Source organism: Polyodon spathula, chromosome 13 (genome assembly GCF_017654505.1).
Source record: "Polyodon spathula isolate WHYD16114869_AA chromosome 13, ASM1765450v1, whole genome shotgun sequence".
Taxonomy (NCBI): domain Eukaryota; kingdom Metazoa; phylum Chordata; class Actinopteri; order Acipenseriformes; family Polyodontidae; genus Polyodon; species Polyodon spathula.
In genome coordinates this window covers 11,187,001-11,207,599 of record NC_054546.1, presented here as the reverse complement: position 1 = coordinate 11,207,599, position 20,599 = coordinate 11,187,001, and the positions used below count along the sequence as shown (strand labels likewise).

The window sequence follows — 20,599 nt, the reverse complement described above, 5'->3', positions numbered from 1 at the left end:
GTGGAGCATGGTGTGTAGATAAGTAGAAAAAAACCATCATTTAAATGCATGAAACTCTGAGGCACTGACACAACAACATGTGAAAAAAAGTTCAAGGGGGTGTAGACTTTCTATAGGCACTGTATATAATCACTTCTATATTAGTCAAGTGACTATATAGGTCAAGTAAACCACATGCCAATATCAATTTATTGAATATGTCATAATTTTTCTTACATTGTCAAATTTTCAGGCCTATTCATGTATATCCCAAGAGTATAACACCACCATGAAGCATTTAAGGTATTTAAATAAAGAAATAGTATTGTTTCACTGTATACTTTACTGGGGCAAAGAATATTACAGTACATGTATGTTTTTCTAATGTCAAAAACAAGCTTATACAGCTAAGGCATCGGATAATTTGCTTGATTTTTCTTTCAATATAAATTAAGTTGATGATTGTTCCGCTTTATTAGTGACAGGGTGATCTAAGACATCCTTTTGTATATCAAATTATCAGCCTGTCTTTCCGCATTTTTATAATTTGCTTACACATTAAGAATAAGCAAAATGCTGTTAATTGTGGGTGATGGACTTGTCACTTCTTCTAAGCCATTGTGTCGGTGTCTCCAAGCAACTTTTTACACATCTTCGAGTTGTCCTGGTTCAATGATGCTTCTCCTCCTTGGACAGTGAATTTTCTTCCTTTTTGCAATGTGAAATTCTTTCCATCAGCAAAAGATTCATAAACTAAAAATGTCTCCCTAGATCAGAGAGAACAGAATAGAAAAGATCTTCAGTATACTTTAGGATCAACTGCCTGGTGTGAAATGCTCCAGAAACATCAACACCTCTATATTATCAACACATACACCAAATCCTAACTTTACAATCACAAACCCATACCTTTAATTTGATCAGTGTCACATTGCTATTCAGTCCTCCAGTAGAACTATTGAAATATTATTCTCTATACAACACAGGCTATTCAAAGTGGGGATGATTCCAGCCCACTTAACACTAGATCGTATGTATGGAATGTTTATATATAATTTAAAAAAGACTGGAAAAGTAAATATATATATATATATATATATATATTATATATATATATATATATTATATATATATATATATATATATATTATACAAGGGACACTGTAAGGGAAAGATTCCTTATTCAGTTGTAAGCAATACAAAACGGGAAACTGTGAGAAGTTTACAGTATTGCCAAAAATGAATGCGTTTGTAGCTTCTACTTTGGTTTCCACAACTGCTTGTATGAAGGAAGCATCAACTTGTGTTCTACTAACAATAACCATGGCACCCCTGTAAAATTTTGATTTCAAGATATCAGTTAACATTTAGTAAACTACTTACATATTTGAGGATAATCCCCAAAATTATTTTGACGACTATAATAAAAGTCAGAAAACTACGTCCTGGGTCAGGTCAGGAGGAAATAAAAATATATATTCAGAAACTACAAATTGGAGAACTGTGTGTGTAAAAACATGTCTATTATTAATAGAAACTTTGATCCAATGCATTTTTTATGTCAGTTTATATCTGCTATCTATTTTTCAACATTGTAAAATAACTGTTTCTATCATCTTTTGAAATTTAGAACTGTACAGTATTCTAAAAATGAAAGACTAACACAAATACAGATACAACTTAGATCTGTTTCTTTATTCTTTGTCCATTGATTTAAGAATTCAGCTTTCCAAGAACATCTATGAGACTCTGAGACTAGGCAACATTGGTTCTGCTCTACTTTAACTCTGAGCAAAGCAAAAATAATCCACTTTTGGGAACATTGATAATATAGAAACAAAAATTCAGAATTTTGAAACTTCATCAAATATGTGTTATGTATATCATACGGGTGTTTGAACTGTGTTTTCAGTAAGGATTCTTAACCCCTATTTTGAATAAATATTTAACAAATACTTACCTGTTTGTTACAGTACTTTTGGACTCTTGACTGAGCAGACTTATCTCAATACTCCCTGATATGTCTATGCTAATTGCCCCTTGAAACTCGATCAGTGTCTGTAGCCCAGACTGAAGCGAAATGGCCTGAAAAATAGAACTCAAATGTCATAGCTGTTCACTTTATTTTAAGCTTCTAAAATAAAAGGCACACTTTAAGAATTAAATACTGAGTGTGAAATTTGTAATGCCAGTGATGCAGTTTTGTTATGTACCAATAACATGTATGTATTTCATGATAATTAATAGTTTTAGAAAAGCTGCAATTGCTTAGTTGTCTGTTGAAAATACTGTCATAACAGAAGTGTAATTAATATATATATATATATATATATATATATATATATATATATATATATATATATATAGATATATATATATATATATATATATATATATATATATATATATATATATATATATATAGATAGATAGATAGATAGATAGATAGATAGATAGATAGATAGATAGATAGATAGATAAAATGTGTGGAACAGGTATTTTGCAATTGTAATTACAACCTGAGATCCAATATATCTGCTTGTATGTTTTCCTACCTGTAGATGATCAATTATGAGGATAGTTCCTTTCAATATATTTTCTGGCTCTCCAGTGGCTGCCCAGAATTTCTCCATCAAGTCACTATAACCTTGAAAGAACACTACTGGACGGAGCTGGACATTAAACAACATGGCTGACATTCCTGCCATGGCTTCTTCCTCCTCTTCCTCCTCCGTGTCTCCTCCAAAAAAAGACTGGAGGCCCTTTGCTTCAATAGATACCTAAGATACAGCATGGAAAACCTCAATGGCCACAAAAAAATGGATTGCCCAAGCTGTAATAAATGTTGTTGACATAGACATTAAACCTGATTCTGTTGTGGCAAAAAGTCACCAAGAGGAATTATACAGATAATAAAAAGCAGAGCTACAAATGACATATGGAACTGTACATTTTGAAACCAATATCTTGAGTGGCAACTGTATCAAGTCTACTGCATCTAACAGGGTACTAATATTGATGGAATTCAGTACAGGTACCTGTAAAGAATGCATTTGATTCCCATGGCTGTGTGTAAAGAAATTACTGTTAATTTGCCTTAAGAATCCATTTTCTGAGAAAAGGAAGTCCAGATGGTAAGGTGAAACCATATCCTTAGTAGCTAAAATTGAAGAAAAAAATGGAAACAAAAGGATGAACAATAATCAATTAAACCATGTAACAACATTGCTTACACATGTCATTAGTTTGGTAACTCGATAGACTCTAATTGCCTTTAATCATAATTTAGTGTGTAAAGAGGAAACAGTGAGCCCTGGACCTACTTGTAAAGTATCTACTCAGTACATATTACCTGTGAAATACCCAGAGTATGTGGAAGAACTTCCCATTCTCGAGAGATGATTGTAGTTATTTAACATTGGATCTTCCAAGACTTGAAGAATGACACTCCTAGAAAAAAAATAAATACATAAATCTTCAGAAAATCCTGGTAGGATAAAGTCATATTAAAGGCTCGTTTTTATGTACAGTAAATTGCAGAGCTGTCACTCAGTCCAGGGGGACAGCTCTACAGACCTAAATTTTTCTCAACTGCAACTGTAGAACTGCACCCAAGGAGCACTGGAATAAAATTCCTGAGTCATTTAATCATTTAATAGTTAATGATTTTAATAGTTTTTTTTTTCTTTCAGAAAAAATATCCAAGTATACCTTAGAGTAAATTATTTTGATAACTTTCCCTAATGTTAATAACTAGTAAGAAAAACACCAAGTACTGTAAATAAAAACTACTTCATTTGGAACAGTCTTCCCAAATAATAAATCGCAAGGGCTGCAAAAGTTCATTCTTTGCATGTATTATGCACACTTAAATATAGTTATCTTTTAATTTGATGGAGATAATTATCCATTAATTAGAATGTACATACATACTTTGCCACATGGTCAGAATGTAGAATACTTTGAATTTTTGACGCTAAATATTTGGACACCTCTGGTCCTTCTTTCCCAATAGCCAGTATGATATTTCTTATATCCATGTGCTGGGGAATATTGTTGATTAGAATGTCTGCAGCAGCAAGTCGAAGAGTTTCACCAAAGCTCTTCTCTCTCTGATGAAAAATCCTTCTCATTTGATCTTTAACCTATGGAAAAAACTGTATCAGATGTCGTTCCACATGCACTTTTCTTCTAGTGGTGTATTGCGCCTTTTAATGTTGTATTACATCATTTACTGGTACGAAGCAGAATAATGCACTTATAACAACATTTACATTTTTTTATTGCCATCAGCGAGAAAAGTTTAATGAACATAAAGCATCATGCATAGGGTTCTCACTCATGCTGTATCTTCTTCCTTCACACCATATTAATATTCTACAGTGTTATTTAATGAATTAATGAAATACCTTATTATCAATGTGTGCTGCTGGAAACCTTTGCAGTGCTGACAGAGCAATTGCAGAAACAGCGCTGGGTTTCTCAGTGTACTGAAGAAAAAGTGGAATAGTTTCAGGCAGAAGAGCACTCTTCAGTGCTAAGAGATATGTCTTAATCTCAGAAACTTCATCTGTGTTATTCAGCCTTTCCAAGATTAGGTTTTTAGCTAATTCCACCTCCTAATAAAAAATAAATAAATAAATACTTTGCAGTCAGTTTTGTAAAATTGTACAAACAAACCCATTAAAATAGTTTGCTTCCACTTAGTTTAATAACTTTTCTATTTTCTTATGTTTTTGTCAGCCTTAATTAACTGCCCTTACTTGAACTGTCTTTTTAGACCCATCTTTCTTTGATTGCCACCACCAGTTTTTGACCTTATAACATCCAGAAAAACAAAACTGCTGGCATTCCAGGCCTATCATAACCAATGAAAAAATATTGTTATCAACGTTGACTCTTTGGCAAGGTCTTGAAAGAAAAAAAAAAAAGAGTGCCTTCAAATTTCTGTGTATTCTATTCTGTGTATTCTAAATGTACAACTGTATAGAAATTAAAGTATTTAACTGTGGGTTATGTTTTAAACAAATACTAACATCATGCTTAAGATAAGTGTCCAGAAATTCCTCAGATTGTGGTTTAGATTTGAGAAAAAGCTGCATAAGATACACATTCTTTCGTTTGACACCAAGGGCTTCCAATAGTGGACAGTGTTACTGGGCAGTAGTAAGACAAAGGAGCAGTACAAATGTGTTTTAAATGAAGGTATTACTGACCATGTTAACACAAGAGTGGCTGTCAATAGTTCATATTTGATTAGGAGACTGTCTGGGATACCAGGGGCTGTAAACTCCAGAATAAATGTTTTAACACTTACCTGTAATTTGCATAAATCCAATGCACACATTTTGCCCAGTACTGCTCCCAATGATATAACAGCAATCTCTTGTATTTCTCTTTCAATAATTTCACCTTTCAGTACATTCTATGATAAAGTGAATACAAGTTATGTATTATTATTACCGGCCCACGCATATTTTTCTCTCCTGCTTTTTTTTGCTACTTTTAAAGAAAAAAAATGGTAATATTGCCTAGGAAAAGAAAGTATTCAAATGCGATAAAATATATAAAAGACATATATTGCTAACTTAATGCCATCATATATTTTTTTTTATTGGAATGGAAATAAAAATGGCAAAATGGTTTACAGCTTCTACTGAAAAATTGTACCAAATGATGTACTTACTGTTAAAGTGTTCAATAAATCTGTTGTTGGGTGAGAAGAAAAGGCACAGGCATACAGAAACTTCTTTAAGAGGGGACTCCTTTTCTCATCAGTGAATTTCAAGTAGCTGGTAAGAGCACCAAGGGAGGCTGGGGTCTGGGCCGCAGCAACAGCGTCTATAATGAAGGGGCTTAATCCAAGAATGTCAAGCTGGGACATGTTTAGCATTGCTTTCAGCAAATATTTACAATAAAAATAATACAAGACCCCAAGAGCATACAAGTTCAACTATTTCAATATGGCACTCATTGGATAAGAAAAGTTTTTGAGCTGTGGTTCCCAGTTCATTAGATATTTTCTTTCACCTAGGTTGTTGTTAAGAATCACATTTTGTTTTGTTTAATTGCAATGATATATCGATCAACAGGCAATGTTTTAATATATGCTTTAAATAAATGTTCTTATTAATAGTTTGCCTTATGTCAAAGAAAGACATGGATTATACAGCATTTCACTTTATAATGCTACTGTGGTGGAACCAGTCACAAGACAATGAAGCTTGGCACATGAATGCACTGGCAGTTCATTTTTAGAATGTGATCCATCATAATAACAACTGTAGAATTCTGCATTTCCACGGAGACTCACAACAGCACCTGACAGTTGCAATCCTTTGAATCCCACAGTAGCAATTGAAAGTGGCCTAGTGAATTTAATATCACCCTGAATATCAATTCCTTAATGAACACAAAAAGAATTCAGCCAAGGGCTTTATGAGAAATGTGACTGTTATCAGTCAAATTATTGCATAGAAAAATATGTGATAAGAGTTTGGACTCAATAGTGTGGTGCTGCCACATTTCAAACATCAAACTAAACCATTACGTTAGGGAAAGCCAATTTATACACAGATGCCTCTGTCATGGTTAATTTGCATGGAGCATGATGTTTAGCTAACAATAACACGCATTGAAACTTGAAATAACTTTCAGTACTTTTCACCATTATATCTCCAAACCTGAAGCCTCTTAATCCCAGCTGTCATTCTGCCATTTTGCATACCAGTAGGCTATTTATTCATACAATCAATCTTTGTGTTATGTTGCATTTACAGCCAGTCTTTGGCAGGTTTGTTATTGTTCTGTTATCTCTGTTGTACTGTTCATTCCAATACAACACTTACATTACATTTTCCTCTGCTTTTCTGAGCAACTGAATAATTTCTTTCTTCTCTGCCTCTCGCAGCAATCTGACCATCTTCAGAAAGTTCTTCATTGTTGATACATTAGACGTTTCCAATGTTTTTTTCCTTAAAGTCTTCATGTAGTCTGTAACCTTGCATTTAAAAAAAAATATATATATATATATATATATATATATATATATATATATATATATATATATATATATATATATATATATATTAGCTCAAAGAGCCAGCTGCCCAACGTTTCGATATGTTGTACATATCTTTCTCAAGGGAGCCTGTGTTTGAATCAAAACATTGGAGGTATTTATAGGTGTTTGACGGCATGACAACTACTTGTTATTATTTCTCTTAAGTTTGTTGTCCGCCTGTCTTGCCCTCCTGGATTGGTGTAATACTCCAGTCCACCTCTCACTTCCTCCATTCTATATTGAGTTAAATGTGACTTTTAAATGCAGGGGTCTTTGCTATGCTTGCTTTATTTTTAATAAAGCAGGAACCTCATTTAGCAGGAAACTCACAGAGAAACTAAACAGAATTTAAAACAATTATACATATATATATATATATATATATATATATATATATATATATGTAATCACTGTCAGATGATTAGAATATAGGCGTATTGTAATCATCTGATTGATTGAACATATTTTAAACAAAATGCCCTTTGGTATGATTAGGGTGATTTATACTTTCTTTATGTAGCGCCTTTGATAGTGGACCACCATCACAAAGTGCTTTACAAGATACAAGACTAGGGCGTGTGAACTATGAATCAGCTGCAGAGTCACTTACAACAACGACTCACCCCAAAGATAGAGCACAAGGAGGTTAAGTGACTTGCTTAGGGTCACACAATGAGCCAGTGGCTGAGCTGGGATTTGAACCAGGGACCACCAGGTTATAAGCCTATTTCTTTAACCACTGGACCAGAGTGTTGCTTTTCAATTAAATTTCAGTGAAAACATGTTAACATAATCGTACATTTTAATTGAATCAACCACACATTTAAATACATTACTATTCAGTTCAATAGTGTATTGCTCTTCTTTGGTAGATTAAGGTTAGGACCTTGGGAGAGATTCAGGAATGTAATGCCTAACCTTCAACGTAATATGTAAATGACCTTCGTAAAGGACAAGTGTATGATAGAAATCATTTAGTTTATTTCTATTAAACATTATATTTGTAATAAAACATAGTGTAGCATAATTATAATCCTTTCTTAAAAGCTTGACTTTGCCTAGTGTATGCATCTTTGTGCTGGCAGTGCTAAATTAAATCCATAATATAAGGATTTTTATCACAGAACATACTGGAGACTGGAGACCTACAATGTAATGAATATAATAATAATAATAAAATAATAATAATTTAATTTGTCTGCTTTTTTTCTCAGCACTAAGATGGGAAGTTGAAAGTTGTTTCACTGTTAATTAAACTACCATAAAGCATATTTGCAGAAATGAAATTGTCTATCGCCACATTTTTATATTTTTCAAAATACCCACTAGCTGAATTTTGGTCATCTTTAAAAACTTCATTCTTCAGTATATTGTTAAGCATTATGAGATGTGATAATATTAAAAGATCATACGGTACTTTCTGAAGATGGTGCATTTGCATTTTAAAACAATCATGCGGTTAAAGTATAAGTCGTCCAGGGTTTTCTGTTTTTTCACCTGAGTAGACCGAAGAATCCAAAGTATAGATTTTATCAGAAAAACAAATAAAGAGCTTGTGAGAATGTTGTAACATTACTGCTGAGGGAAGCCTGGTTAGGGCTCATTTCTGCATGTGCTATATTTGGTCCTTGAGCTAAGATCACACAGCTTGTCAGATCTTTACTAATATTGTGGGTTAAGTGTCAAATTAGTTGTTAATTAGTCTTACCGATGGACAGCTTGTGCAAGATTTTTTCTTCAATGGACCAGCATTGAGATCTATTGGGATGTAACTTCCTTGAAGAGCAGTCAATATTTCCTCAAAGCGTGGTCCTGAAAACTCAGCAGCTCCTGTGTGTGTTGTTAACAACTGTAGCTGTTGTCTAAAACAAGTGTGAAGACATTTTTTGCTTTTAGTAAGTTGCAGAAAAATCTGTTTTGCCAGTGAAAATCTCTACCAAGGATATTTAGTTAAGTATCTCTGAGGGGAGATACTTAATTAAATATCCTTGGTATATACTTACCATTTTCCAAGCACTGGAAATTTTGTGTTGAGTTAAGAAATAACCTGTATTACCACTTATTATACAGACTGTAATTACCAGGCAGATAATTAACGCCTATACAGTAACCCCTAATAAAAGTTTACATTGGTATTTTTGCATGGTCATTTTGCAGATTTTCCATGCTTTTCCCTTGGTTATACCATGAATTTACCACTGTCATGCTTTCACTCACATCACACGTTGCTATGCTTTTACTATGGGAGACAAGGGACAACTTTGTGTTTTGAGTCTTGGGATCTCTTGAAAAGGCCAGTTATTCTTCAGGTAATATCACGGCAGAGAATTATTTTGAACATGTAAGATATTTTAAAAATGGTTGTAGGGAGCTACACAGGAACTATAAACCAAAGCTAAAATTTGCTTCTTGCAATTGCTTGATTTACAGTTCATTCTGTACAAGGTCAGTGGTTTTCAAGAATACTAGTGGAAGGCTATTATGTAACTTGGTTGTGATTTATACTACAGATTTAAGTATTACATTGATCTTTAGGTCCTGTTAGTTCCTTCAAACGTTATGGATAGCTACCTGAGAAGAGGATAGTGTTAAATATTCCTTTATAGATTATCAGGTACAGTATTACATATAATCAGTATCATAGTAATTAGACTTAGACAAACATTTCAATATAGATCCTGTCGTACCATCAACTCGGATGTAACCAAAATATAATCTAAGTTACTGTATCACTGACAAATTTACAGTGTGTTTAAGCTTATGGATGATGTGTATAATGTAATAAGCAAAACATATTGAATTTAATTTTTATCATATCTCTTCAGCCTTTAAATAGTGGCCTTACTGCGACATGCAGTAAGTTGTATTTATTGACACATTGTGTATGTACTGGTATAAATACCCAATATACACAAATCTCCACAGATTTTTTTTTAATTAATGGCCTGCTAAAAGTGATATTTTGTCAGTACATTGATAATTTTCTGATTGGTACACTTAGTGCACTATGGCTTATGGCTTAACACCTCCCAACTATCTTTTGTATTTCAAGTTTCTAATATTAAAATATGATTAATAACCCAGGTTACAGAGGTTAATTTCTTTATTTAATGAACTTGTCATTGGGTATTAAACATTTGGTATAATGTGGGAGTACTAGAAGGTTGCTTTGTAAACTCACACAAGAAAAGAAAAAACATGAGAAAATACAGATGGGCCTGACAAAAAACTAAAAAGTTATACTTTACATTTTGGTGTCTAAAATTGTGATGAATGTATTATTGCAATTCTGCTATTTAATTTTACTGATTTCTTAAAGAATTGAGGGCCAGTAGATGTTGGGTCAGTATTATTTAGGTATTATATAGTTAGTTCCCAGGAGAGTTTGGCTTGTTAATTTTCAGACAGTTTATTGCTGCCCTTGACATTCATGCTGTATTAAACCCTACTGCTTTCTAAAGATACTTTTAAAAACAGAACAATTGAATTTTCAACCATAAAAAAATAATTATAGTGAAAGAAAGCATATCATATACAAACCTTGAGGTGATCTTTGTGCCAACAGTAGACTGCAGATTCAAACTAATCACATGAGTTTCCTCAGATACTATAGATTTGATGAGGCTGTTTTCCATCGAGTAGAGACTTTTGCTAATACCCTGCCAGTTCACTCCAAAGACCTTTAAAACATCAAATTGGCATGGCCTTACAATGTTGTACTGCGGTATAGTTTTGATGCCATATGGCACTTGCTCAGTGTGATCTTAATTGGAGTACAGAGAGAAGTTTAATGTTGCCCTTTACAGTGGGTTACATTGCGATTGCTGTTTTAGAAAAAATGCTTCTCCAGAAAAGCCTTTTGGGATGTGACATATTACTGCTGTGCTGTCACAACGTACAAAATAGAAATGTTATGGACCTAATAATCCAACCCCATGGGTCGGGGTGTAGTGCTATATATAGAAGTGAGGGGTCGCTATTATCTACCCTAACCCCACGAACGCTGCCACACCCCATGTCAACCCCATTTCCCCATACACTCAACAGAACCACAATTTATCACCCTACAGTAGTTATATCATTTTAACACACGAATCGCAACAGTGAATGTATAATGGGTTCCATCTCTAACTTTAGCTATATTAAGAAATGTACAGTAATATTGAGCTGTTTGAGTGGGGGACTACAAAGCAAAATAACATCATTTCACTTCTACAATTATACACAACTTTCATACAACTTATTAACATCTAATAATAATCCTATTAGTCCCCTGTCCCGTCCCCTGCCCATCCCCCCCTGTATATTGAGTGGTTTGGTTCAGAATCAGCTCATCTACATATGAAGTACTGAAGCGGTGCTCCACCTGACAAAGAACTGAGGGGTAGGCTCTCCCTGCCAACCCTGCAGCATTACACCCCTGCCCATGGGAACAGCATAGCAAATAAATATAATAGTGATAAAGGAGAGAATAATATTTTTCTGACTACACATCAAGACAAAAAAGGCATACAGGGCTGAACAGGTTCTTTACAGTCATGGGGTCATATTCTGGATCTGTTGGCACCTCTACATGTCCCATTTGTTTCTGCCCCAGTAAGGACTTACAGATTGTGTCAATAATACAGTTCTGAGTCTTTCACAGCAGATGGTTGCTATGGGCCTCCAGTAAATCTGAATAAATGCCAGCAAATTCCTCCCTGATAACAGAGTTTACAGGTGTCCTTGCAAAAAAAAAACCTGATGACAGCAAATTTGAACTTTGCCTTGATTTTACAGTGACGCTATGCTTTGATTTATAATAAATCACAAATAACTCAATGTCATGCTAATGTTATTGAACATGCATGCTCCATTTATTATAGATATACAATACTAATCAAGATGCCAGTCTAAATAGTGTACTGTTTAACCCTATTCTGTCTTTATTAACATTGGTTGGACATTTTTTATTTTAAACTTAGCTCAATAAAAATAGGGTTCACCATACAATAAAAATGATCCTGACTCTAAGGTGAATTCTATATCATGGCACTGCTAAAAAAGTAAACAACTGTAATAAAGATAACTGATGGTGTTAGGATTTATTAAATACTGTAGTTTCACACAGTTATCATGGTTTCATCAACCTCTTGTATGACAATGTCTGTATCTAGCATCTTTTTTGATAGAAAGCCTCAGGAATTCTGCACTGTTGAAACTTATGCAGGCAGTCTATGGATCTACAAAATATCCTGAAACATCAATCTACAAAAAAAAAAAAAAAAAAAAAAAAAGTTCTAAAACACAACAGTAAGTAAGTACAGAATTATACCTTGTTTGCAGACTTATGCCCAAAAGCCTCATTTTCACAGCTCTGGAGGTCCTTTAACTTTAACACCTGGTTCTGAGAAACTGCGTATGTCACACTGCATTTACCAGAGACATCATTCTGCAAAGAACATTTGGAAACATAAGGTGTAATCATATATGGTATATTTATACATTACACAGAGGATAAATCGTGAACATTTATTCTGTAGTACGTAGTTATTCCATGAATGAGGACAGCCGAATAAGCCATAAGCCACGGAAGAGTTTGTGTGAGCTAAACCACAGAACACTATACATGTTCATGGAGAGAAACAAGGACCAGGGGTCACAAATAGAGTTTAGACAAAGGGGCATTCAGAACAGAAAATAGGAGGCACTTTTTTACACAGAGAATTGTGAGGGTCTGGAATCAACTCCCCAGTAATGTTGTTGAAGCTGACACCCTGGGATCCTTCAAGAAGCTGCTTGATGAGATTTTGGGATCAATAAGCTACTAACAACCAAACGAGCAAGATGGGCCGTATGGCCTCCTCTCGTTTGTAAACTTTCTTATGTTCTTATGTTCTTATGTTCTTATACAACAAGCATAATTGTGGAAAATAATGTTTAACCCTAATTTGAGTGTGCATATTGTTCTTTGTTTTTTTTCATTAGTCTCATTCAAATTCCCATTGAAATTGTGTTTCTTTGTCTGACATGATGAGCTAAGGTCTCTGAGTATCTCTATTGTATTTCTGTATGCGTATGTGCATCCATGGTTATAGAGACACCTCTGACCTAGCCTGTAAGTGTACTTTGATTTTTTTAGTTTCTTGTACCATACCAAAAAAATAAAACTATCCCAGTTTCAGGTACCAAACCAACAAAGGTGAATCAAGTACAGAAGCACTGGTTATTTAGATGATATGTATAGCTGGTAAACATATCAAATAACAGCAGCAGAAACTGTGATAATGAATATTATTCTGGAAAGCAATTTCAAATCAGAAGATGTTAAACTAAGGTGCATACAACATTTATTTGCTTGGATACACTGATCCATATTTTCATATTTCTTTTTCTATTAGTGGTTAGGGTTTCTTTTTTTTTTTTTTTTTTTTTTTTAGCTAAACATCATAAAGCCTCATTTCTACCTCCTTAAAACAGTTTAAAATAACTGGAGTTTTACTAATTTAAACTAAAAATGGTGACAAAACAGATTCCTTCATTACCGATGTGCAAATCATAGAAAAAATCAGAACGAAACTACATGTTGTTACCATGTAGGAGCAGGAACCATTGGCAGTTATTCAATTATTACTATTTCATTATATGGCTGTTCAGCCCTGCAGAAAAATGGTACTGGTGATGCATTAAGTAAACTGATTTCATTGATTCAGTGCCACTGGCTCATTGTATCTTGTCAATCCTTCCTTAGAGCTTGCCTAGCATTCCCAGCAAATTGTGTAGTTCTGGGCAATTTATTTTTACCAGTGAAAATAATTGAGTGATTTAGTGTGAGTCTATCTTTATCTTTTATCTTTAAGGTATACACATACTCTCATTCAAACTGTAATGCTTTCCTATAACCTTTCTCTCTCATTTCTGAGTTTTGAATGTTATTGATGTCAGTTCCATTGCATTTTAATAGCAAATAGCCTCTTGTTGTTTACATGAGACAGGATGAGTAGCCGAGCTGTATATTCATTTGAGGGGATTGAACAGGACCTCACCTCGATTATAGATGCAGAATGTTGCTGGAACTGGAACATGCTGACCAGGCCTCTTTTTAGATTCAGAACGGTCCCATTGTTTTCATTAGCTCCAAACATTCTTACAATCTGGAAGAGGGTTATGGAGAGATTACAACATGGGTGAATACATTGTAGAGGTGGCAGTGGATTGAGGCAGCAAGAAGCACAGCAACAATGTAAATGTCAAGGTTAATAGTAGAACACAATTAATGTTGGGGGGGTGGGGGTAAGTCCTAGGGTTAGGGTTAGGGTTAGGGGGAGTTACTCATGGACCACTCCAAGGCTAAAAGGAGATCATTGTTATCAGCCACTTTTACAGTGAATTAATTACCATCTCAGCTTATTTATACCCTAGTCACAAACTGTAATAACATATGTTGAAATCAGGAGTGTGAAGACAATGGCATTATATGCTGTCAGTGTTGTGAGGCAAACTACTGAGTTGCTCAGTTATCCCTGAATTGTAAGAAGAAGGACTACATTAAATTCGCAGAGCAGATATAATCATTACCTTGCCCAAAACAGATTGAAACAGAACTGGTTTTCTTAAATGAATTACAGTGTCTTGTCCTAGCAATCCTTCCACAGATGAGTCTTCGAAGATATATTGATTGTCTTCATGTTTTACATTTTTTAGAACCTTGATGTCTTGAAACTAAAAAATAAATAAATAAATAAATAAATAAATAAATAAATAAATAAATAATAATAATAATAATAAAACAAGGACAAATAACAATCAAAATAGGTTTTATGCTATTAATTTATTAAAAATGGAAGCCTGGTAATTACAGCATTACATGTAATCAGTATTGGAAAGTCATATGGGTATGGAACAAAAGCAATACAGAAATAAAAGCTAATATTTAACAGAACATTGTAGGCACCTAATGTACTGTATAACTACAGCTTGGCAATATGACACTAACTTGGATTTGTATTAGCTGATCCAGCGTGTTAGTGCTGTTTTTCCAGAGTGAGTGCATCTGAATTAATGCTTCTATCCCGAACCCAGATCTTAGGATGCCAGAACCAGAGGCAGGTTCCAGTAAAATGTCCAGCGTATAGAGGTACTCATATACAACACCTGACTTAAAGGGAGGGACAACTGTAAAGGTCACTAAAAAATAAAAAAGAACAATGAGATCAGAACAATGTAAATAAATAGCCTCTCAATACTCTCAAAATTGCAACATGTTCAAAGATATTCATTTACGATATAATGCATATTTTTCTTTGATGAAATAGAACATGATCACTGCAAATAAAAATACAAAAAAACCCAGTAGAACCACATTAAAATCTGCATTAAAATTTATTTTGAAAAAACCAAAAATGCTAATGTATACCTAGAAAGTTACAATTGAAAACTTTGTTAGAATAAATGTTAAAAATTGTACCGTTTTTCTCAATCAAAGCAAGGAAGGACAAGGTCAGCAAAGTATTTTTGAAAGCTTTAGTCATCTTCATGATGGAGAGAGTAGTGCAGAATAAACGAATTCCAAATGAAAGAGGGACTTCTTCCCCTTCCCTCACCTCCTCACATAAGAATAACAAGAGTCAATAAAACTGCTTTCCAAATAATGGCCACAGTTTGGAAAGAGGCATGCCCAAATTTCACGAAAAAGAAAGCAGGGTCAATAATTAACTGTTTGTTGAACAGATCGAATGTAAGTTTTGCTGAGACATTAATTTTAGCACGATATACTGAACATAATGGTTTTTGGTATTGCTTAATAACAATGCTGAATTTTGAACTGTAGATCAAATGTACCCAGCATGTGAGGAATTCATTTTGAATGTCAATTACGTTTTCTGTTATCTACACCTCAATAGTCTTTAATCTTCTCCTCTTCACATCCATATTTAGACAGGTGTTTTCTTCAATAGAATTCTTCAAAATTCAGACCACTTTGTTTACATTAAAGGACAAACTGTTGGAAGATACATTGTTTATAATCATTTATCTATGCAAGAGGTTGTGGTGCACTATACACAAGATGTGAATTATTTACAAGGCTTGTGGTAAACTTGAGTGTAGATTACATGTGTATCATAATTCACAACCTAAATGAACACTAACACATTTTTCTAAAACTAAAACCAATGGTTTAATATCGGGATTGTCGACATTATAGCAAGTGTACAGTTTATGTTTAATTGATACAATAATACAATCATATATTTAAACACAGTTGATTGATCCTACTTAGTATTCTTTTTTGCATTACCGCTCTGCATTTATCACATCAGAGAACACAGCTTATGTGAGGAGCATGTCTAATGGGAATAGCATGTTATAAAAAGATGCCCGTTATATAAGGGATGTTAAATGAAACTCCTTAATCATACACACAATGCCAAATGCAAGTTACAGCATCAATGCACTGATAGTCAATGAGCATATACTTAAATTAATAAAAGGACTTAGAAAGGATGTGATTGTAAGAGCATTGTTCTGTTTAGCTGGTGACATATAATTTAATACAGGTGCTGTGCGCAAGTTAAGAAAAAGTAAGTGGATAGTCATTGAATGTTCCAATTTTATTGTATTCCTTCTTGTTCTTTATGTCTTCTGATAGAGGCAATTATGTAAAGGCATGAGCTACATAGGTTTAATTAATGAAAACCTTCAGTAAATTGACTACTTACAAACCAGCATCTTAACAATGCCTCATGAATAAACTATAGCTCCTAATCAGAATATGTGTCTTTTGTATCAATATCTTTAAACATTAACTCTTTGAAACGTCTGACAACATTAACATTATTCATTGTTGGTTTTAATGTCCTGTTTATTTATTTTAAATTATAAAGTTATTCTTCACATACACAATAAAATTGGAAGATTTACAACTGGTGTAATTAAGCACAAACTAATACTGGGCCCTGATTTGTGTAATTAATTACACAGCATCAATCCTTTTATTTTAACAGAATACCCTATATTTAAAAAGTGTATAGTCATAGGTTTAAAAGGAACAGAACCTAGTATGGAAAATTATATTTGGATCATAAGGTTAAATGTGTGACACGGTATGATTGGATGTATTTTTACTTTGTTCTAGTTGAATTAAAAGCAAATAAAATGTAAGATGTTGCTATGCAACATCAGCGGTCATGTCTACAAAAATATAGAAGAGCCTTTTGAGTGTGCGACTAGTCCCAACTCCACAAATACCAACAATTAAACAATGTGTGCATGGATGGTTAATTAGGGTTATTATGTGTTTATTTAGCAGCCTCCTTTATCCAAGTGACTTACAGAGACTATGGTGTGATCTATGGATAAGCTGCAGAGTCACTTATAACAATGTCTCTCCCGAAAGACTTTGTTTGTGGAGATATTCTTTAGTGTACAAAGTGCCTTATATTGGTCAGCACCTCTTTTATTAAAAGCTTAGATGTGCATGAATGCATTCATGATTAAAGTTGTTGGACACATTTGATTAAGGTTACTAGCAGTGTACAAGTCCACAGATCACTGATAAATACTCTATTAAATTAAATTGTCTTTGGAGTTTCCAGAGTTATTGTTTTCATTTTCTTGAGACTCAAGAGATGGATCTGTGTGAATCTGAAGAACCTCTGCTGTTCCAATACGCTCTGTAGAGAAAAGAAAATGTGTATTTTATCATATTAGCTTAGTGCTTTATTATTCTTTAAAACCATTTCCCCAGTGTATGAGTACAGATGATGCAGTCATATTTATAATTGAATATATTGTAGCTAGCACAGTTAACACAGGCAGGCGCATCACTCAGGACGAGGCAACCCATACACAGGCGGAGGGCTGGTGCGAATCCAGGACCTCTCACAATAAAGCATAGCATTAATACCGCTGTACAAAAGAGCTGGCTCTTTTGCAAGGAGTGTGTATCAGGCTTATGTCCCGGTGTGTGATTACATCACCTACCAGCCCTGGTGCTGCCTTCCCCCGTGCACGCTAAACTATAATAAATTCCATTACCTGGCGTCTCCTCTTCTTTAATTGTTTTGGGCTTCTGTTCATGGTAGAATCTGACAAGAAGCACAGCAGTGCATATTAATTCATTGATACACGTGTTTTCTTTTAAATTAATGGGGCACTGTAGGATTCAGCTGAGAAGTGGGAAGTTTACAATAATGATCAGAATTATTTAAGATCTTTGCTAAACGTAGTATAAGTTATGATTGCAGCTCATATCTTCAATTCTGGTACTAAATGCTCCAGGAACATCTACAATTTAAATAACTTGTTGTACAGGGAATCACTTTTCAAAAGCCTTTAACTGTTGCTTCACAGCAGGAGCTGAAAAGTAAAATCAAAATATAAGAAGTGGTATGAGCAGACATCAGAAGATGGATAATTGTAAATTGAAACACCACTCTTATGACAACCTATACATCTTTCTAAAATTACAACTCTTTATGGCTCCCCACAAAGGTTCTCATGGTTGTTTGCTAATCAATAATAGCTCATATCACATCTTACCGATTGAACAGGTTTTTGTTCATGTTGTATCCAGTAGTCAAGGGGCAGGAGGAACTACGTGCCAATGGAGATTTCTGAGTAAGAAATCCTTCAGGATTCTCACCAATTTGGTCAAAGGGGCTGTTTGCCACTGCAGCTTGGATCATTCCCATAACCATGTCTTTCTCTAGATAAGAGACACCAAGAAAGTAACATATATACAGTCAAAACCTTTTAATGTCACTGCAAAAGGGACTGAGCCACAATGGTGACATTAAGTGGAGTTAACAAACAAACACCCTAACAAAATAGACATTAAAACATATGTGATTGTTTTCACCCAAAGGGATATTAAAGACTAAGTAGCGGGGTCTGAAGAGAAAAAAAAAAAGCGTTATACGCTTTAAATAACATCCTTGTAATTTTTCTTTTTTCTTGTTAACATACTGACAACTTTTTACATGTATAACTTTAAAGTCTGTTTCAAAGCTATTTTCAAAATGACTGCTCTAGTACACTAGGGTTTGAGATCTGTTCTTAATCACTGCAAGAAGAGCGAAAAAAAAAAAAAAACATAGCAAGTGCTGTGGCTTTTCTCTTCCACACCACGTCATGGATCGTTATTGCTGTGTTAGCTGTTAATAATCCTTACACTATAGTTTTCGGAAACCTGCAGCTTACTTTGAGTGCAGTGGAAATCAGTTGTATGACTGATAAATGTGAGTTACATTAAAAATGGAAGTGATACTATTAGGGGCTTTTCCCCATTGACCCCCATTACATTCTGATGAGACATTTTAATATCTTTCTTGAAACAGACAAAGGACTTCAAAGATAGTCACTATCTGTATTGTGACAATCAAACCGAGGCATCCATCTTATAGTGAGCAGAGGGTTAAGGAATACTCAAATTCTAAGATCTTCTCTCTCTCTCTCTCTCTCTCTCTCTCTCTCTCTCTCTCTCTCTCTCTCTCTCTCTCTCTCTCTCTCTCTCTCTCTCTCTCTTATTCTATATCTTAGGGGGACATAATGCAGAGTATCTATGGGAAGGAGATTAGGGAGATGTAATGTAATGGCTACTTTCACTCTTGCTGAAAATGTGTACTATTTAAAAAATATTTATTAAACCCTAAGATAGCAAAAGATTTAATGTTGAATAAATAAATTCCTATCATGTCGATAACTGCTTAGATCTGTGAAAACAGCCACTCAAATTGTGATTTTTAAAAATATTTTTTTACAGGTTTTGTTATGCAAATAATGCTAAATCATTGCTAGTGTGCTTTGAAATGGATTCAGATGCAAATGTTGGTTAATTATTATAAAACTGAAAAGCAATGTCACTGTATTTGGCAGAAAAACAATGTCACACACAACCCTTTTTTTTTTTTTTTTGCAGAAGGAACAATGTGGCAAATTTTTCCAACTGAAAAATAAAGCTGTATATAGAGCTACAATTATTTATGGCATTGCCTGAATGTTTCAGATGTATTATTCCTCTTACCATGTTGCCCTGCTGATAGTAGCCATTGCTGGACTTGAGATAAAGAATCAGTTTGGAGAATTTGACAGAGCAGTTCCAGAACCTGTTATGGGCAAAATGATTTGACATGGGTCAGTGTGACACAAATAGAAAAGCACACAACACTTGTCCTGCCAATGAAGCAACCCTGGAAATCAGCAGTTGGTATCTGTTGAGTTCAAATGCTATTATTAATTCATTCTTACTTCTATTCAATCACTTTATTATGTACCAATGTTTCTATTGGGGTAAATAAATAGTATATGGCACCTATGAGAGCTCATCAGATTTGTAACAAATATTTTTATTGAATAAACTAAATTTGGTATGGATTAAAAAACTATATTTTACCATAAGTTCCTGATTGCAGATAGTTGCAAATGGAAGTTGACCCTTGGTTCGGGTGTGTCTTCTTGAAGCTTGGGATGAACGGCGGCTTGCAGCTCGTGATGAGGGTGGGATTATTCGACCAGTCTGTGCAGAGTACTGTGTAGCTCTGCGTACCGATACTTCTTCTACCTATCAACACATTATTG

At 34.2% G+C, this 20,599-nt stretch overlaps 1 protein-coding gene across 1 annotated transcript; it reads right to left on the bottom strand.

Moving 5' to 3' along the window:
- Window positions 1-213: 213 nt before the first annotated feature.
- LOC121325337 (microsomal triglyceride transfer protein large subunit-like) lies at window positions 214-17,581 on the bottom strand. The gene is made up of 18 exons (XM_041267764.1): window positions 15,489-17,581; window positions 15,018-15,208; window positions 14,600-14,743; window positions 14,068-14,175; window positions 12,357-12,473; window positions 10,583-10,722; window positions 8,751-8,904; window positions 6,828-6,979; window positions 5,666-5,834; window positions 5,297-5,404; window positions 4,389-4,598; window positions 3,913-4,124; window positions 3,332-3,429; window positions 3,018-3,139; window positions 2,535-2,759; window positions 1,940-2,064; window positions 1,141-1,311; window positions 214-746 (listed from the first exon to the last, which is right to left on the bottom strand). Exons 1-18 carry the CDS (start codon window positions 15,556-15,558, stop codon window positions 590-592), a joined length of 2,673 nt encoding a protein of 890 aa, XP_041123698.1. The 5' UTR covers window positions 15,559-17,581; the 3' UTR covers window positions 214-589.
- Window positions 17,582-20,599: the final 3,018 nt, after the last annotated feature.

Coding starts and splice junctions, on each gene's coding strand:
- LOC121325337 (XM_041267764.1), bottom strand. CDS start 15,558: ATGAAGATGACTAAAGCTTTCAAAAATACTTTGCTGACCTTGTCCTTC. Junction 14,176..14,599: donor TTCAATCTGTTTTGGGCAAG/GTAATGATTATA, acceptor ACCCTCTTCCAG/ATTGTAAGAATGTTTGGAGC. Junction 4,125..4,388: donor CAGCACACATTGATAATAAG/GTATTTCATTAA, acceptor TTTTTTCCATAG/GTTAAAGATCAAATGAGAAG.